Here is a 20114-nt window from a genome sequence, read left to right as displayed (position 1 = left end):
CCTGCTCAGTGAGTAATGTAGATCTTCCAAATTTTGACCCATTTCACGGTACAATATTAAAAAATATATGTATTCATATCACCGCCAATCTCAAAAAAGTGTTGAAGTATTGGGAAGCTATCAAGCGCATGGTGGTAGATGCAAGTTTTCTGAAATTCTAATTTTTGCTTGAAAACTTGAATTTTTATTATTGGCAACAGGTATCTTTATCAGTTATTTTTCTTGAAATGTCAGACTTACTTTCTTCACTTGAGAAGTGTCTGTCAAGTGCTCAAGTCTGAATAGTCATAGTTTATTCAAGTGAAAATGGTGTTCCATGGAAAAAAAAGCAGCTACTGCTACTTACAGTTCAAGCAGCTGCACAAATGCTTTCCCTCCAGTTAATCGTCCTGCTTCAGAATGCAGCAGAAGGGCTTTATGTGTATTTTGCCACACACAATATTAAAAAGACCTGTACTGAGGGGCTGCATTTTAACAAAAGTATTATTTTTATTGCTTCATTAAGGACATTTTTAAGGGAAACTTGAATTTTTATTTATTGTTTTTTCTTGTGCGTGGGTAGCAGTGAAAAATAGTACAGTTTGGTGCCACTGCCTTGATTGATGTTAAAGCACCGGCAGTCTTACCCACCGTTGCTTTTGCACCGTCAGTGCAGTTGTCAACACAGTGAAAAAAAGCGAATTAACAGTTCAGTACTATTATGAAAATAGTTTTGATTTGGAAAACTCCCTGCAAGATCTGAAGTGTCTTGCTTCAGGTTCTGTGGACCACATTTTGGGAACCACTGTTCTAAAGAACACTGTACCTCTGGACATTAATAACCTTCCCCTTATAAGGAATGTTTCATGCACTGTATATTTTTAGGAACTGTATACAGTATGCCTTTTTTCATCCTGATCAAAAATTTTTTTACATTAAACTCAGTGTCTTTCTATACACCGTTCGGTGAAACATCAGTTAAGAAAAAACTTGTCTTTATGTATAATGGAGGTGGAAGAGTAAAAAATAAATCCTTACCCCTAAAATTGTTCTATCAAAGAGCTTTATTAATATGTTATGCATAGATTTTTCTCATTTTTATAAAGCGATAATATTTATTTCATCTTTATTGTATAGTTTTCTCCCTTTTAATTTAGACTTTTTTAATATAAAAAAGCTTACTAAAGATGTTTCATTTTGCCTTTTTTAGCACAAAACGAGTGGATCATTCAAATACCAGATTGGCTTCCCAGCTTGATAGAAATCCAGGTAATAGCCCTATATTTGTGAGTAAAGAAGCAAGTCTAAGGAATTCGTTATATACGTAGTTCACTCCCGACTTATTGGGAATCCTCTATGGAATCCAAAGGGCATTTCTGAAAAACTAAATATCCTTCGCTTTATTTTGTTTTACTTTAGCAAAGTATATGTGAATTAGAATATCTAAAATTTATACACCCATCTTTTATAAAATGCATTTTAAGAATGCTGATAAGAATAAAAAATTCCATTGAAAGATTGTTCTTACATAGGTTAAAAAAGTAGAGCACAGTGAAAGTAAAACTGATGAGGTGTATTGAAGAGTATGCAGTCTGAACTTACTATGTTTGCTTCCCTGCTTCGCCAAATGGTTAGATAAGTGTTAATTTCATTAAGTTTATTACATACGGAGATGTCATCTAGAGGAGCCAAATAGCCACTCAAGATAAGGCTTCAGTGGGTGACATTTTGGTGGTGTTACCATTATCTAAAGTTTGGTTCTTAGTTTTGTCCTTTGGGAAACATCTTTTTGTCGGCCCACCTATTAGTAATCTGGCACAGAGAGGGTGAATCTCACTGCCCCACCCATAAAAGATTAATGTATCAACCAGAATATCAGTGTATTAATTTACTAAAGAAATATGACTCCCGATACACTGGAAGATTTGTATTCATTTAACTCGCAGATTACTTCAAATGCTCTGCTTGAGAAACTAAATTATAGTAATCAGATTGATTCATAATTATAAATTTGATTAAGGAGGACTAGTTATTTGATATTAATGACTGTCATTATCATGTTCTGGTAGATATAACAGCCATCTCAGCTCTGGCATGTCCTCGTAGGGGGCTTGGAATTATGCTGCTGAAGATGCCTATCACAAAGACCATGTCCTGAATTAACATGCACACTTCTGTAATGGGCAGACAGCATTAGCTACAACTGTTTTATTGAAGCGTGAGCCTAGGGTTTCCCTTTTATTTTATTGTTTAGTTAGGCTGAGTTTAAAGTAATTATTAAGTTTAGTATGTTTTGCCATTCTTCAATTCTGTGCTTTGGGCACCCATTTACAGATTATTGCTTTGGATGGGTTACTTCTAAAGATGGTTTTCTAATTTATTGGGTGATGTTTTATCCTAATTTTTTTTCTTAAAGGATGACTAAAATTTGTAGGTGGTTCTTTACTGCTGTTTCTGTGTATACAGTTTATTTCTGTTTAGCTAATATTAGGCATCTCAGTATACGGAGTTTTTTTGACCAACTTCTCTTTGTTTTGGACTATCTCATTTGTTCAAATCTTGTATTACTTAACCCACTTCCTTTACCAGTATGTCTTTTTGTTCTAGTTTTGAATTTCTTTTATCTTTTTCATTTCTCTTGCATGGTTTTAATTATAAGGCATAGTTAATTGAACAGTGATAGAAAATTTTGATCATGGACTGTTAAAGAGGTGGAAAAGACCTTAGATTTCACCTAATCCAATTCCCACATTTTATGGATGGGGACCAGAGACTCAGAGAGGTTATGTTACGTCTAACTCTAATTTGAAAATTTTTTTCCCATTATCCCATATTTCATTTTTATATAGAAATTCTAAGGGTATCCGTATTATAAGGGTACAGGGTACCCTTGTAAGGGTATATTATCTTCCTTGTCAAAAAACTATAGATACAACCCTAACTGGAAATTAGTTTTAATACTTTAAACAATCTTGTTTGTTGTTATAAAGGGCACTTAAGGTAAAGTTAACATTTTTTTAATCCCTTCTTATAGGATCAGATGACAACAATCTGAATTCCATCTTTTATGAACATTTAACCAGATCCCTGCAACACAGTCTTTGTGGTGATTTGCACCTAGGACGGTGGGGAAACTACAGTACAGGGGACTGTTTCATTCTTGCCTCTGACTACCTCAATGCGTTAGTACACCTTATAGAGATAGGCAATGGGCTGGTCACCTTCCAGCTGCGGGGACTTGAATTCAGAGGTAAGACATTCACCTTTCATTTCTATAACGTACTCCTGTGACATCTAAGTTTGATGTGTCTACATCTCAAATCAAAAGTTATGAAAGTAGGTCCTTAGTATTTGGAATTCTGGAATGAGAAAAGCTGCTAAAGAGTAGTTATTAGTTTTTTTCCAAATTTCCCATTCAGAGAAGAATCATTTTTGCAGTATGCTCTGTATGTAAAGGTAGTATCAATAGTGTATAACAGACTTGTTTTTTCCTGGTAAGAGTGAATTTCTGTTGTTCTGTGCTTGCCCTCTTGCTAGCCTTTTATTGTGATCAGCTGCACATGCTCGTTAGATGCCTGGCAGCATAGAATGCTGTGAGGCAGAGATTAGCTAACCAAGTTACTTTCATATAACTGCCATGCCTTTGTCCTCAACAATTTTTTTAAATTGAGGTGAAATTCACATAACATCAAATTAACAATTTTAAAGTGAACAAATTAGTGGCATTTAGTACGTTCACGATCTTGTGCAACCACCACCTCTGTCTAGTTCCAAAGCATTTTCATCACCCCAAATAAAACCTCACACCCATTAAGCAGTTACTCCCTATTCCCCCACCAGCCTTCAACAATTTTGTATACTGACAAATGAAGCTGTTTCTACACAGAAAATCATGCATTCAGAAACATACCAGCTTGATGTTATCCACTTCTGTAAGTTGAATGTCTTGTAAGCAGGAATAGAAACTTGTCTTATAGGAATTGAAGGAGTCCTATTAATGCATGTGTTTCCAATCTAGGCAACATTTGGACTTGAGAGTTTTTAGAGAAAGCATCCAAGCAGTGTTTTGGTCTATTCTAAGAAGTACCTTAGGTGTTTTTAACCTGAAATAGGAAATAAGAAAGCATTTGTCTAAATAGAGGATCAAATTAGACCTGTACCCTATAGCTTTATTTTTACCCTGGTGTTGAATCAGAAAGTTTGCACCTTTGTTACATAATATCTTTGTTAATGGAGCAAGTGCTTTTCTAAAGTTACTCCATTCATTGGAAATAAGATTTTACTTGTGTAAAACTCAAGGTAGTAAATGTTAATGTTTGCTATTTATTTGTAATTTATTTGTAACCCATTCGCTCTCTCTTCTTTACAATCTCCTATTCTTGTCTTATGGTTTGTTTCTGACTCTCTGTCAGAAGCCCAGGACCTTAATTCCATCTCTTCTAGGGTCTTAACCCAGTGCTGTTCAAATTTAATCCATCTGTCCTCATCCAAAAGCCAGCACCCCCTTACCACTACACATACCACTGCTATAACTTCACCTTCTTTTTAAATTGTTGGCACCTGAAGATTTCATCTTTGCTTTTTGATTTTAATTTAACTTTCTTTTTTAACAGGTATTTGTGGGGAGGTTATTTTATCCAGAATTTCTATGTGTGAATTGGAAGGGGGTCCTTCTTATCTGCTCATTTCACCGTATTGATCAGAAATTGTCCAAATCAAAAATGGATCCAAATTTTCACTCTCCCCACTTTACTCTCTGGTACCAAATAGATTCAAGTAAAATTTTGGATAAATCCTTTGCCATCCAAACTCTCACTCTTTGTCAAACAAAACTCAAATCAATTTGAGAACACAGTACCCCCTTACTTTCTGAACTCATGCTGAATTTCAATAGCAGGCCGTACCTGTAATTCTTCATTCAGCCATCGTGATTTTTTTTTTTAAAGGCAAATTCAGTTATGTCCTTTCCATTCCATGCTTTAAATTTTCAGTGGCTTTCCATTGCATTTAAAATAGAATTCAAATTCCTTAACACATCCTGTGGACAGCTGTGAGATCTGGCCTCTGTCAGTTTCTCCACCTTACTTTGTAGCACCCTCCTCGTCCACTGTAGCCACACTGGCCTTCCTTCAGTGTCCTAGCTGTGCTAAATTCTTTACTAAGGCTTCCTTATCGCCCTTCCCTTTGCCCAGAAAGTACCAAACGTCTCCCCTCTTCCTGCCAATCTTCCACCTCTAATTCCTTAATTATCTTTAAGAATTAGCTTAACTGTCACTTTCTCAGAGAAGCTTTAGTCTCTAACCACCTGTCCCACATGATTATCTCTCATATTACCCTGTTTTTACCTCCTTAGCACTTAGCAGAGTTCTAATTTTATATTTATTTATTTGTTTAAAGTTTATTTCTTCTCTAGCCCAGGGGTTGGCAGACATTTTCTGTGAAGAGCCAAGATAGTTAACAGTGCAGGCTTTTGGAGCCATACACATTCTCTGTTGCATGTTCTTCTTTGATTTTTCTTTTAAACAACCCTTTAAAAATATCAAAACCACTCTTAGCTTGGATTTGGCCCAGGGCTGTATTTTGTAAACCTTCGCTGTAGATTATAAACTCCTCAAGGGCAGGAGTCCTGTCTGCTTCACTTGTTGTATATCCAGGACCTATCACAGCAGCTAGCATATGATAAAGATCATTTTGTAGACTGGTTAAGTAATCTAAGTAACAGTCTTTTCTCCTTCCTCTTCATTGCAGAACTTTGATGAGGAATGATTATATTCTTGCTCAAATGCTGTTGTGATCTTTGGTTAATTTCTTTCCTTCACAGTGGTAGTCCCTGTTCCATCTACCGCCTGCTCCTCAAAATATTAATTAAGAGTGTTGTCAGGCAGTATTTTGCCAGGCAGATATTTGGATCTGCTGAGCATTTTGATGTGTTTTCTGATGTATACTCCATTAAGCCAATTTAATTCCTTTGATTTTATTGTCTCTCATAGTGGATGCTAAGTTTTAAGTGACATTTAACTAAAATTTCTTGATCAGTTTTTTATAGATCTTGGTTAAATACCTTCATAGTTTTCATTTCCATTTTCATTTTACTGATATTCTCAAGATTCTTTTCCATGTAAATTTTATGTCAGATATTTGAGTTATCAATCATGTTTTTTGTCTATCAGAATTTCCTGGTTACAGCTTCTACCAAGTTTGTAAATGTTACTTCTATATATTTTTAAATGTTACTTCTACCAAGTGTGGTTTTTCAGGTCAGACTTTATAGGTCAAACATTTTTATTCTGTTTGGATTCCTTTCAGTTTTTACTCGTTAATTTTAACGTGTCTGGTTTTCATAATTGTTAGTTTTATTAATTTTTACCAGTTATATTCACTATGAAGTGACTGAAGGATCTAGCTAATCCAGGAAACAATTAGTAATGGTTTCTCTAGAATCCCTTTCCAAATCTCAAAATTCTTTTTTCGGTTATTAATATTCCTGTGCTTATTGTTGACTTCATTTTCTAAGCAAAATGTATTACTGGGTATGTTGGGGTAGAAAATATTCTTGGGGTTTGTATGTCAGAGTGAAAACACCCCACATTAATTCAGTTATTCTGTTTGTTCTGCTCCTGTGAACAAGGACCTCATTCTGTCTCTTGTGAGAAAATGTCAAACCTCTGAATTCACTCCTGCCTGTTCTCTTCTCTGTATACTACTACCAGAGTCATCTGCACAAAATACGGCTCTCGTTATGTTATTTCCTTTACTTTAAAAACCTTTGACAGACTTTGCAGAAGGATGACAAAATGAATAAAATAAAGTAAAAACATAATAAAACCTAAGGAATAGACCCAACTTCATGCCACAGTTTAAAAAACCCAGCCTCAGATAGTTTCTTCTAGAAATTGAATAATTCTTCTGCCCTCTCTAATCTATTCTAGCAAATGATTAAGGAAGGAAAATATCTCAAGGCTCTCTTGTACAAAACCAATGTAATACTGATGTAAAAATATGACTGAACTGGCTAAAAAAGTAACTATAGTTTAATTCGTTTATGACTATAGATACAAAAATCCTCGGAGCCCAGAGTAAGGAGGAACCAGCAGTACTTTTTTTTTTTTTTAGTACTTTTATTTTTAAGTATCCCTCACCAATTCAGCCGTTTTTCATTCTTTAAATTAATTATTAAAAGCAAATTGGTTAAATTTCATTTTCATTATTGGTTTCAAAAGTACTTTATAAAATTACATAACATCCTTATTCTGGAAAAAGTGTATATGTGTATCTGTAGTCAGTATCGTATGTAATGGTCAGCCACAGCATGCATTCCTGTTTATGTCAAGTTCAAGACAAAGTTTTTTCACCACTATGTAACACTATTTTGGAAGGGCTCGTCAACATAATTAAACAAGAAATGAAATAATAAAATTGTTGAAGGCTCTAGAGTTCTCAACAGTACAGCTCATTAGCTTGGCCAAGCTTACCTCTCAGTCTTATCGTTCATCATACCACCATCACCACCACCACCACCATCACCAACAGGGGCTAAATTTCATGGCATTTTTTTCTCTCAAAGTGGTGTTTTAAATATGGATGTTGTATATATCCTCTTTAAAAGAAAAAAATTATTATGAAGTCCCACTTACTTTTATTATAATGTAACTTTAATATGTGCCTTTATAAAATTAGCCATAGTCACTCTATAGCCCTATAAGGAATTTACAAATTAAATGGAAGCAAGACCACAGGACGAAATAAAAATTAACATGAATGTGATGGATGGTATGTTGTTGGCATAGATGGCTGTGTATCTAATTCTGTATTTAATCTGATTTTCTATTTTTATTTCAATAACACTAACGCAGAGAATGCCTATTAGATAAGTATCATCTATAAAAGAATGTAATTTCCAAGAATTGTTTGCTAGTACAGAACAATCAGACCTGGTACCTAAGTGAAACTTAGCAGATAAGCCTTATCAGCAGATAAGCCTCAAGTGCCAATAATGTAATCTTATCCACTTATTGTTGGAATTGGCAACAGAGAAGAATTGTAATTATATATTTAATATTAAACTATAGTGAACCATTACAAGTTGTATAGCCAAGTAAGTAGGATGTGTGTATACTATTTCTGCTTGCAGCATGGACACAGTGCTGGTGAGAATACAGCCCAGATTCTTTTGAGTTCTGCATGTCTGTCTGTATCGTGTGCCCTGGGATGATTCAGTTTTCGTTCCACTCCTCCAGTTTTGAGTTAACTCAGACCTTCGTGAGACACACATTGACTCATTTGGTCTTCATGTGATATGAATGCAGTTGTAAACCCAAATTTGAAAAATTTGGGAATCAATGAATCAAAGTTCAGGTTGCTTTATTGCACAAATTCTCAGAACCTTGGATGTGCTAGTGCACGTTACGATTCTGCAGGCGATGAGTATATACTGCGCCTCTTTCCTGGAGCATGCCGCAGTTTGTTAATGGACAGTCTAAGGCAGATCAATCGCATCCTCTCAATTGCTATAAATAAAATGTCTTTTTTCTAAGTTTCTTATGTCTTTGAAGCATTCATTTTTCCACCTCATGTTTTTTTCACCTCATGTTTCTTTCCCCTTAGTCGTAAGTGCTTTCTCTCTCTCTCTAAGGTACTTACTGTCAACAACGGGAAGTGGAGGCCATTACTGAAGGTGTTGAGGAAGATGAAGGATTTTGCTGTTGTGAACCTGGCCATATTCCTCATGTGCTTTCGTTTAATGCTGCATTTAGCCAGCGCTGGCTGGCTTGGGAAGTGATAGTCACCAAGTATATTTTGGAGGGTTATAGCATCACTGACAATAGTGCTGCTTCTATGCTTCAAGTCTTTGATCTTCGGAAAGTACTCACCACTTACTATGTCAAGGTAAGGATATGTGCCTACTTAGATCTGGTATCAGAGGCTCTTGGAAAAGACACACATATACGCACACGTGCACACACACATGCACGTTTGTTTTTTTAACTTGTGCTTTGCTTCTAAGTAGTGATTTAAATTCTGTAGTATCCAGTACAGTCAGTAAATTATACTTGTGAAGGTCTTGCTATTTCCTTCTTTAGTGAAACTTACTACATTTGTTCATTAATATTAATAGCTATGGGCTTCCCTGGTGGCGCAGCGGTTGAGAGTCCGCCTGCCGATGCAGGGGACACGGGTTTGTGTCCCGGTCTGGGAGGATCCCACATGCCGCGGAGCGGCTGGGCCTGTGAGCCATGGTCGCTGAGCCTGTGCGTCCGGAGCCTGTGCTCCACAACGGGAGAGGCCACAACAGTCAGAAGCACGCGTACCGCAAAAAAAAAAAAAAAAAAAAAAAAGAATATTAATAGCTACCATCTGTAGTGCATACCTTTCAGGCACTGCATTAAGGAATGCGCTCATACACGCATGTATATATATGATATATATATCTTACCTAATTCTCTAAAGGAATATTACGTCCGTGTTTTACATATAAACAAGTTAAGGATCAAAAGTTAACTTTGCCGAAGTCCTCTAACTAGCAAGTGGAGTTGGGGATTTAAAACACAGGCTTGTCTGATTCCTGAGTCCTTGCTATTAACCACTGCTTTGCACTGCTTTCAACAAACTGAATGAAAGTATTGCAAGATTTGGGAGGTCTCCAAAAACACCCTCACATTTGACACCAGTTGCAATTTCAGGGTTCCCAAGACCCTGTAACCACAATCAGGTTCAATAATTTGCTACAAGGACTCACAGAACTCAGCAAAGCCATTATACTCGTGGTTAGAATTTATTACAGTGGAAGGATACAGGTTAAAATCTGCCAAGGGAAGAGGCACATAGGGCAGGGTCTAGAGACACTAAGGCCTGAACTTCCAGTTGTCCTCTCCCAATGGAGTTGTGCAGACAATGTTTATTTCTCCCAGTAACGGTGTGAGAGAATACCTACAGAGCGTTGCCAGCCACGGAAGCTCGCCTGAGCCTCAGTGTACAGAGTTTGTCTTGACACACAGTCATTTAGACTTGTTTGACCATCCACATGGCCAGCCTTAGTCTCCAGATCCTCTAGAGCTCATGGTTCTAAGCCTCCAGGTAAATAAAGACTCTTATCAGGCAGGACAGTGCATGGGATTAGAGGTTACCTCCCAGAACCCAGGTGCAAAGGCCAAACCTCTCTTTGGGCAAGATTAGTTCTTTACTGCACAGGTATTCTGTTTTTGCTAAAGATTTTACAGAAGTACAGCATGGTTATGACTGGGGGTTTACAGGCTAAGCCAACATTTTCAAGAGGAAAAACGTATGCTAAATCTTAATGATTCATGTGTTATTACCTCTATGTACCACCTTATTTGTGCTGATTGGGTTGAAGCCTGAGTCCTCTGTTGAATGTTTGGTGAAACCCAACCTCAGGAAGCTAAAGAAATCGACTTTGCAACTTTTTTTTTTTTTTTGTGGTACGGGGGCCTCTCACTGTTGTGGCCTCTCCCGTTGCGGAGCACAGGCTCCGGACGCACAGGCTCAGCAGCCATGGCTCACAGGCCTAGCCGCTCCGCGGCATGTGGGATCTTCCGGGACTGGGGCACGAACCCGCGTCCCCTGCATCGGCAGGCAGACTCTCAACCACTGCGCCACCAGGGAAGCCCTACAACATTTTTTAACATGTGTGCATTTGTGTGTGGAATGTCCTCTCTCTAAAGATGTATATTGCTATTGCTTTATTTATTAGTTATATTTTTATAACTTGACCTAGGATCACAAGATGGTTTAATAGCTTTCTATGAGAATTTTCTCAAAATAAGTACACCACAATAAAGGTTTTTCATCTCTCTTAAAAGATCCTAAATTCAGTAGACAGAATTGTTTTTAGAATATCCTAAAATCAGTGGACTGGAGTTGTTTTGAAGTTGCCTTCTTGAATTTATGGTTGTGATTTTAAAAGTATTAATTTTTTTTTATCCAGGAAGACCTGAGATGTATTACTGTAGCATTCTTAAAATAGTATACTTACAGTATTGAGCTGGAATATACATTTTTGATTCCTACTATAGTATAAACAGTTGGAATTAATTTACTGAGGACTTGCAGTTAATTCAAATTGTGGTTTAGCCTGAGTTTTTTTTTTTGTTTTTTTTTTTTATCTTTTCCTCATTAGGGTATCATTTATTATGTTACAACCTCTTCTAAACTGGAGGAGTGGCTAGCTAATGAGACGATGCAGGAAGGACTACGTCTGTGTGCAGATCGAAATTACGTTGATGTGGACCCAACGTTTAATCCAAACATTGATGAAGACTATGACCATCGACTTGCAGGCATATCCAGGGAGAGTTTCTGTGTGATTTACCTCAACTGGATAGAGTATTGCTCTTCCCGAAGAGCAAAGGTAGAGTTTATTTCGTTTATAACTCTTTGAATCTGCTTTTCCAAAGATGGAAAGAATACCTCTGTTTGTTATCATGAGGTTAGTTTTTCTAGACTTTCCTCTTTCTAACTATCTGGGTAAGAGAACCTGTCTATTCATTATGATTGGGCCAAACCAACTGCCAAAACAGGTTAGAGTAAGCGACCTTTCTCATTCTTTCATCTGCAGTGTCATAATCTCGCTGTCCAAATAGCAACCCCTCCACCCTGTGCAGGTACGTACATATACACAGATTTAGGTTGTAGATTACGTGCAGCACTTTCTTAAAGACTGCGTTTTGGAGCATCCCCAGCCCCAAGCCCCCAGACACACACAGCAGACTTAAGGATAAGTTAATATCTTTGTCCCAAATCCAAAGTCTAATCCAGTGCTAATAGAATTTTCTGTAATGATTGAAACATTCTGTGTTGTTCCAATATGGTAATTACTAACCCACCACATATGGTAGATGATGAGACACTTGAAATGTAGCCAGTATGACTAAGGAAATGAATTTTTAAATTTAATTTTAATTGATTTAAATTTAAATCAATTAAATTTAGGCTAGTGGCTACCATACTGGACAATGTTCATCTAGACTACTGACTTTAAAATGTTAACATGGGTAAAAATGATACAGGAATGTGTAAAAATGCAGATTCATGGGCCTTGCCTGTGAGATTCTTATTCTGTAGGTCTAGGCTGGGGACCCAAGATCTTTGTCATGCTGGGTGATTATAATGCAAGGGGTTCGTAATCCGCACTCCAGGATAACTTGTCTTATCCTAAAGGGAAGCTGAGTTGCAGACTTCAGCAACTACAGCTTTCCTCCTAGGTCCCATGGCTCTTGTGGCAGTGTTGCTCCCCTGGTTAGACCCCAGGGACCGTAACCACAGTACCAAGGCAGAGTGCGAAGTCTTGTGTAGTTGAACCACCAGCATCCTATGTACAGGATTACTCTGTACCGTGGAGCATAGTGAACCACTTTGACAACCAGTGCCTTTATCATGGTCGGGGCTGTACACACTGACTGTCTTTAGATGTAGCACCTAGTTTAGTCTTTCCTTCACAGATACTCAATTAGAGAAAGGCACCCCATCATAATCAGCCTGTTTCTCTTACTTCATCCATAAGAAAGGGAGCATCCTTGGAATTCCTCTTTGAACAGTGGCCTTTGAGCTTTTGTACTGGATGCACAGTAGATACTGAGCAGAGTAGCATATTTTTAAGGAAGGAATAAAAGATAGAATAAAATAACCTTGTAAGAGCTCAGAGAAAGGACCAGCAGACGATGTCTGGAAATGGAGGCCCTCAAAGCTAATCTTCTCTTCTTTCAAACACATAACAAGCAGTTTATTTTTTTTCCATAAATGAACTATACTTAGAATGCTTTGCACACTGTTCTCAAATCCTTGGACTTATTTCTTGGCGGGGGAGGGGGAGGTGGGGGACGGTTGGAGTGACCATATTATTCTAATAGCCTTTCTCCGGCTTAGACTATATTGGTTACTTTTGTTTGGTTTAACCATCGTCACCTAGGCTAGGAACTCAGTCTACTGACTCAGGAACAGGCTCCATCCTTCCTAACTTTAAGGAATAAATAATCTCTTAGAAATTATTGCTGAGGTCACGGATGTACCTCAAGGAAGTCATCCTCTTAATTGCTAATAAATCATATTCAAAAGGTTTACCTCCAAACTTGGGTATCCCCAGTCTCTTCAGAGAGCTTATTATCACTAGATCAGTCTGGCTTATATTCTACTCTTGTAGTCCCCTCTAGAAGAAAATTGTCAGGAAAATTAAAATAATCCCTTCATTCTCCAGTTTTTTAAATTGAACAAGATTATCCCTACCTCCTTAAAACCATGAATTCTGTTTTCTGAATCACCATTCCCGGAATAACCTCTTCCTAGGGAAGGAAGTTAATTAAACCAGAAAGATTTGCTGACTCCAAATTCTGGTACCCTCACCTGAATGTTAATAAAGTTGCCTCCAGACTTTTTTCCCCTTAATTTCCTTCCAAGATAGTTTTCTAACTTGCATATTACACAGAAATAAAAAAGTCATTTTTTCCTCCTTCTCTTATTATATGTATTGTAGGAGGAAATAATCTTTCATATAATAGCTGTACCTGTCTTCTGAAGAGCTTGAAATAATGTTTTTGTAAGTGTAGCCCTGGATTAACTGCATTAAAACTACCTGGAATGCTAAATTGGAAAGATTCGTCTCAGCTTGACTTTGCTTCCTGCTTGTTAAATGACAGTATATTTCTTTCACCATTGTTGTTAGTATTAGCAAGAAGTCTTTGTGAGAATTTCTAATGCATTTGAGGATGTAAAACACATGTCTTCTCCAACAGTGACAAAATAGAGCTACCAGGGTTGAACCAATTATTTTTTCTCTCAGTACATTAACAATGTGGCTACGCTGCCTTCTGGCTTGCATGGTTTCTGACAAATAATAAAGGCGCACCTCAGAGATATTGCAGGTTCTGTTCCAGACCACCACAGTAAAGCGAGTATCACAGTAAAAGCGAGTCAACACGAATTGGGTTTTTTCCCAGTTGTAAATGTTATGAAGTATACTAAGTGTGCAATAGCATTACGTCTAAAACTGTAACCATGTACATTACTTAATTTCAAAATACATTATTGCTAAAAAATGCTAGCCATCATCTGAGCCTTCAGTAAATCATAATCTTTTTGCTGGTGGACGGTTTGAAATATTTTGAGAATTACCAAAATGTGACCCAGAGGCATAAAAGTGAGCAGATACCATTGGAAAAAATGGTGCCAATAGACTTGCTCAAAACAACATTGCCACAACCCTTCAAGTTGTAAAAAAAACCAAAAAAAAACCCCACAGTATATGCAAAACATAATAAAACAATGTATGCCCGTATGTACCACATAATGATGTCTTTTTTTTGCTGGCTGCTTTTAAGATTTTCTCTTCTTCACTAGTTTTAAGCAATTTACTTATTTATTTGGTTATCCTGGGTCTTAGTTGCTGCACGCTGCATCTTCATTGCAGCATGCGAACTCTTAGTTGCAGCATGCGAACTCTTAGTTGCAGCGTGTGGGACTAGATCCCCTGACTAGGGATCGAACCTGGACCGCCTGCATTGGGAGCGTGGAGTCTTAGCCATTAGACCACCAGGGAAGTCCCAAGCAGTTTAATTATGATGTACCTTGGTGCTGTCTTCTTAATGTTTCTTGTTCTTGGAGTTCATTGAGCTACTTGAATCCCTAGGTATATACCATTTTCATCAGATTTGGAAATATTTTGGTGATTATTTTTTTCAAATTTTTTTTCCTGTCTTCCTGTTTCCCTTTTCTGGGGAACTCCAGTTAACATTTATATTAGGCTGCCTTAAGTTGTCCTACAGCTCACTGATGCCCTGTATTTTTTTTTTTTAGTCTTTTTTTGTCTCTGTGTTTAATTTTGCATAGTTTCTGTTATATTTGTTAGATCATTTATTTTTTCTTCTACATTGTTTAATATGCCATTAATCTCATGCAGTGTATTTTTTTTATTCTCAGACATTGCACTTTTTTGTATTTTTGAGGTTTAATTTTTGTCTTTAATTTTTTTTTTTTGGCTGCTCTGTGGGGCTTTCGGGATCTTAGTTCCCCAATCAGGGATCGAACCCAGGCCCCCAGTGGTGGAAGCGTGGAGTCATAACCACTGGACCACCAGGGAACTCCTCGTGTCTTTTATACTGATATAAACCTTCCATGTCTCTACTAGCATGCTGTCATTCCTCTATCTTTTTGAACTTATGGAATGCAGTTATAATAACTCTTTTAATGTCCTTGTTGACTAATTCTAACATCTGCGTCATTTCTGGGTCAGTTTTGATTGATTAGTTGATTACTTTTCTAATTGCGGGTCCTATTTACCTGCTAGTTTGCATGCCTGACAGTTTTTGATTGGATGCTAGACTTGATGAATTTTACCTTGATGAGTGCTAGATATTTTTGTATTCCCGTAAATATTATTGACCTTATTATTCTGTGACACAAATTCCTTGGGGACAGTTTGATCTTTTCAGGGTTTACCTTTAGCTTTCTTAGGAGGGACCAAAGCAGCCTTTAGTCTGGGGCTAATTTTTCCCCATTACTGAGGCAGTATTCTTTTGAGCACTCTAACCAATCATAGAATTTTCCATTGTTCCTTTCTGCTTTTTTTCTGATGGTTCTGTTCTCAGCCTTGGACCTTTGCTGTATGTGTTGATCAGTAATCTGCTGGACTCAAGAGGGAGCCTCTGCAGATCTCCAGAGCTTGCTCTCTATATGTAGGTCTCTCCTTGGCACTTTGCCTTGCAAACTCTAGCCACCTTGACCTCCCCAGACTCCCAGCTATCTACTCAACTTGGAGACCTCTAGGCTCTACCTGTGTTCCTCTTCCTTGTACTACAGCCTGGAAACTCTTGTAGGGTTTCCCATTTCTCAGAGATTAGTATCCAATGTCTCAGTATATTCTTTTCTTGGTCATTTCAGTTGCAAGGGGTAAATCCGGCCTTTATTACTCTGTCTTGGCCAGTAGCAGAGGCCTGAACTAGATTTAAAATAAAAATGTTTTTGGACTGCCCTGGTGGTCCGGTGGTTAAGACTCTGCACTTCCACTGCAGGGGGGCACGGGTTCAATCTGTGGTCAGGGAACTAAGATTCCCGCATGCCACGTGGTGCAGCCAAAAAAAAAATTTTTTTTTCCCATCACAAAAGCAATACATTTTCAGTATATAAAGTTGACTGGGTAGGGAAGGGAGGGAGACGGAAAAGAAAGAAATGTAGGATCTCCTACACAGTTACTATTGTTAACTGAATTACGCAATTGATGGTAATTAACTAACCAAGCTATATTAAGTTAGTATCTTAGATAACTGCCCTTTTTTGTTTATAAGTTAATGGTTTATAAAGCCAAATATATATACCATTGGCCAAGTTAGAATAATTAAGCTCATTATCAGCCTAGATCCATGATTCTTCAACTTTAGCATGCGTTAGAATCACCTGGAGTGTGATGGGTGGACACCACCTTCAGAATATGACTTCATAGGTCTGAAGTGGCTCAAGAATTTGCATTTCTAATAAGTTCCCAGATGATTCTCATGTTGTGTCCCAAGATTACACTTTGAGAACCACTGCTTTAGATTGTTTCCAGTCATTGAGATGCTACCAAGATTTTCTGTAGTATTATATAAAGTATACCATTTTGCTTGTGCATATATATATAATTATTGTATTATATATTTTTAATATATAATATATATGTAATAGTCAATAATCAAGGTATGCAGTTGTTGAAAAATTAAAAGGTTGAGGGGAAGCAGTAGTCTACAGATATCAATTTGATTTTCTTTACTATGGTTATAGTCACTAATAGGCTATATAGATAGAATATTATATTTTTCAGGAGAGGACAGTATCAGTAATGATGTATATCAACAAGTACTTTGAGATGTTTAGTTAAGATCCTAATACTCTGTAATACAGCCACTTTTTTTTTTGGTATGTTCTAGTATTATTATAAAGTACTAGATTTTATTTAAAGATTCCAAAGAACCTCCTCATATACATTCACACTTCATTTTATGCTGTTTTGTTAAGTTTCTTTTCATTAGAACTTTTATCTGGAGAGATAGAAAGTATGTACTAGTTGAGCTCCTGAACTTCTCTGATTTATTAAATAGATATCTTCTGACTTGTTAAATACTCATATTCCTTTCTGATAACTAACATTCTTTTGTTTTTCCTTTTTTTAATGAGGTGTAATTGACATAACATTAATTAGTTTCAGGTGTACAACATAATTATTCCATATTTGTGTATATTGCAAAGTGATAACCACAATAAGTCTAGTTAACATCTTTCACCATACGTAGTTACAGAATTATTTTTTCCTTGTGACGAGAACTTTCAAGATCTACTCACTCAGTAATTTTCAAATATGCAATACAGTATTACTAAACTGTAGTCATTGTGCTGTACATTACATCACCGTGACTTATTCATTTTATAACTGGAAATTTGTGCCTTTTGACCCTGTCACCCCATTCTTTGTTTTTTAAAGCCACTGGATGTGGACAAAGATTCATCCCTGGTGACTCTTTGTTATGGACTCTGTGTTCTGGGACGGAGAGCTTTGGGGACCGCATCCCACCATATGTCCAGGTAAGGAAGGCATTTCTGTTTTCAGAAAGAGACTGGGAAGCTCTATAACTGAAATCTGAAAAATCTGAAATAGTTTTTAATGGAAGCATTCTGTGCTAATTTATTGCAAATGCCTCTTCAGATATTGTATTGTATAGATCTTTTTGCCGAACACAGTGGAGTTCTAAGTGGTTAACAGAACTGGCTTTTAAAATACACACGTGTGGGCAACTATAGATAATGAGAATTTAATAGACTTAAGACATTTTAAGAAATAATCAACTCATGACGTATGATTGGTCTCTTCCCATATACATCTGTTTTTCTAACAATTCATTTCTTTTTATTTTTCCATTTCTCCTTGCAATTCTTGTTCACAGCATTTATACTGTTAATATAGTGGTACGTTAGATTTGGGGACTAAATATAAACTGGATTTCTTGACATATACATCCAATTGAATTAGAATTAAGAAATGCCACATATTTTAAGTTTCTTCTGTGATTCCTACATGTTTTCCATTAGGCCCTCCTTACTTTCTTTTAAGTTACAGTGTCTTTGCCTGTTGCTTATTTTCAGGTACTCACTATTATAGTAGTTCATAAACAAGGGTCCCAGGTCAAACAGGCCCTGTCCCTTGTGATTCTGATTCAGGGGTGCTTACATTAGTTCTTGGCATTTGTATCTTCAAAACACTCCCACATTCTTCTGATGCATAACCAAGTGTTAGAATCAGTGTAATGGAAGACCTTTGTTAAAATATGTAAACTTTTATCTCTAATCTTAACAGTAATTTAGAGTCATTCCTCTATGGATTGCATGCCCTATTTAAGGGAGATTTCCGAATTTCTTCAATTCGAGACGAATGGATCTTTGCTGACATGGAATTGCTGAGAAAAGTAGTAGTCCCTGGAATTCGTATGTCCATTAAACTTCACCAGGTAAGAGTAGAGAATTTCTAATGCATTACTGGTGTTTAATGGTACTTCTTCACTTGACTTGCAAATTATGTTCCTTAGGATCCTTTTGAGAAAGACTCTGATTCGAAGCAAAGAAAAACATGATTCATGACATGATATTAAATCTTAGGAGCCTAAACCTGTGTTTCTAACAGTAAATTTGAATATTAATATTAGAGAGTGACCTGGGCATGAACTTGAGGAAAAAATGCAAGCAGTGATAAACTGGAAATAAATACCTATGGCCCCTGTAATGGTTGCTTTGACTTCACGTGATTGTAATTCATTCCTGTTCTGTGGGTGGACGTAGCTGACTTCTGGTGCAGTGTAACAGCATCTCTGGAGTCTTGTAAGTGCTGCTGTTACTGAACTATGAGCTCCATTCAGCATGTTGTATAGAGTAATAGATGGTTAGGACAGATTCAGCCTTAATTAGATAATCCTAGTAAGGTAATAAAATGAAAATGAGGCCTCCAAAATGTATATCTAAAGCCCCGGATCACTTTAAGAATATATTTTGAAATTAAATACGGGCACTTGCTGCTCTAATCATTTCACTTGACAGTAATGATGAGATCTGATGATAGAGAGCACATGACAATATTCATTAAAGCACATCTGCTGTGCTCAAATCTGGATGACTCTTTCCACCAAATAAAGGGTGAATTACTCTTCAGATGATTTTACTGTGATCTAAAGTGTTAGAATGGGAAGTTCCCTGGTGGTCCAGTGATAAAGAATCTGCCACCCAATGCAGGGGCCACAGGTTCGATCCCTGGTCGGGGAACTAAGATCCCACATGCTGCGGGACAGCTGAGCCCACGTGCCACAACTACTAGCTCGCGCACCACAAACTACACAGCCCACGTGTTGTGGAGTCCACGCAACACAACTAGAGAGAGAAAACCCACGCAACACAACTAGAGAGAGAAAACCCACACACCACAACTAGAGAGAAGCGCACGCACCACAACGAAAGATCCTGCATGTCTCAGTGAAGACTCCGCATGCCACAACTAAGACCCGACACAGCCAAAAAATAAAATAAAATAAGGTAAAACGTGTTGCAATGAAGTTAACACCCCACATTATTTAGGAGCATTACTGATAAGGGCTATAGTATTTGAAAATCTCTGTGAAAAGAATACTATTTTGAGGATGATGGGGAAAATGTACAATAGAGATCAAATAGAATTGTCCATCTTCAGGCTAGCTTTAGAGTTTCAAGACAAAATTCAGTGTATTGAAAAGAAAAAGATAATGACTTCATATTAAAATATTTTTAAAACTTCAGAATTACTCAAAAGGTATTGTGTGTCTGCTACATAAGAAATACTCTTTTATGTAGCATGACTAACTGTTAATTCTGAACATTATGACAGGTATTTTATCTCCATCTGGGATAGAGGAGCTGAGGCACAGGCTCTCTGTATTTTCTGATCCTTCCGTGTCTGTCCCTATCTCTCCCTACGAGTGCTATTGCCTGTTGCTCCCAGTCCATTTCCTCACATGTGTTTTTAGCCTGTGACAGTGGTTCTCCACCTTATAATCAGGCCCAACACAGTTGGGTATAGCACACTGTCATCATTAGCCATGACAGACAGCAACAGTGACAAACAGAGAAGGTAAGGAGGTGGA

General features: G+C 37.2%; 1 protein-coding gene across 3 annotated transcripts in view; it reads left to right on the top strand.

Moving 5' to 3' along the window:
* The window catches only part of PCNX1 (pecanex 1), a 171014-nt gene that overhangs the window by 129173 nt on the left and 21727 nt on the right, over positions 1 to 20114 (top strand). For all 3 annotated transcript variants that reach the window (XM_060004314.1, XM_060004313.1, XM_060004312.1), the window contains 6 exons: positions 1190 to 1248; positions 3014 to 3229; positions 8612 to 8865; positions 11114 to 11344; positions 17438 to 17538; positions 18308 to 18458. In XM_060004314.1, the coding sequence (XP_059860297.1) occupies positions 1190 to 1248; positions 3014 to 3229; positions 8612 to 8865; positions 11114 to 11344; positions 17438 to 17538; positions 18308 to 18458 (1012 nt within the window). The remainder of the gene's footprint in view (positions 1 to 1189; positions 1249 to 3013; positions 3230 to 8611; positions 8866 to 11113; positions 11345 to 17437; positions 17539 to 18307; positions 18459 to 20114) is intronic.

The sequence above is a fragment of the Delphinus delphis genome, chromosome 2, assembly GCF_949987515.2.
Source record: "Delphinus delphis chromosome 2, mDelDel1.2, whole genome shotgun sequence".
In the NCBI taxonomy this organism is placed as follows: Eukaryota; Metazoa; Chordata; class Mammalia; order Artiodactyla; family Delphinidae; genus Delphinus; species Delphinus delphis.
Note: the sequence above shows the minus strand (reverse complement) of the source record. Positions and strands in the feature narration are given on the sequence as shown.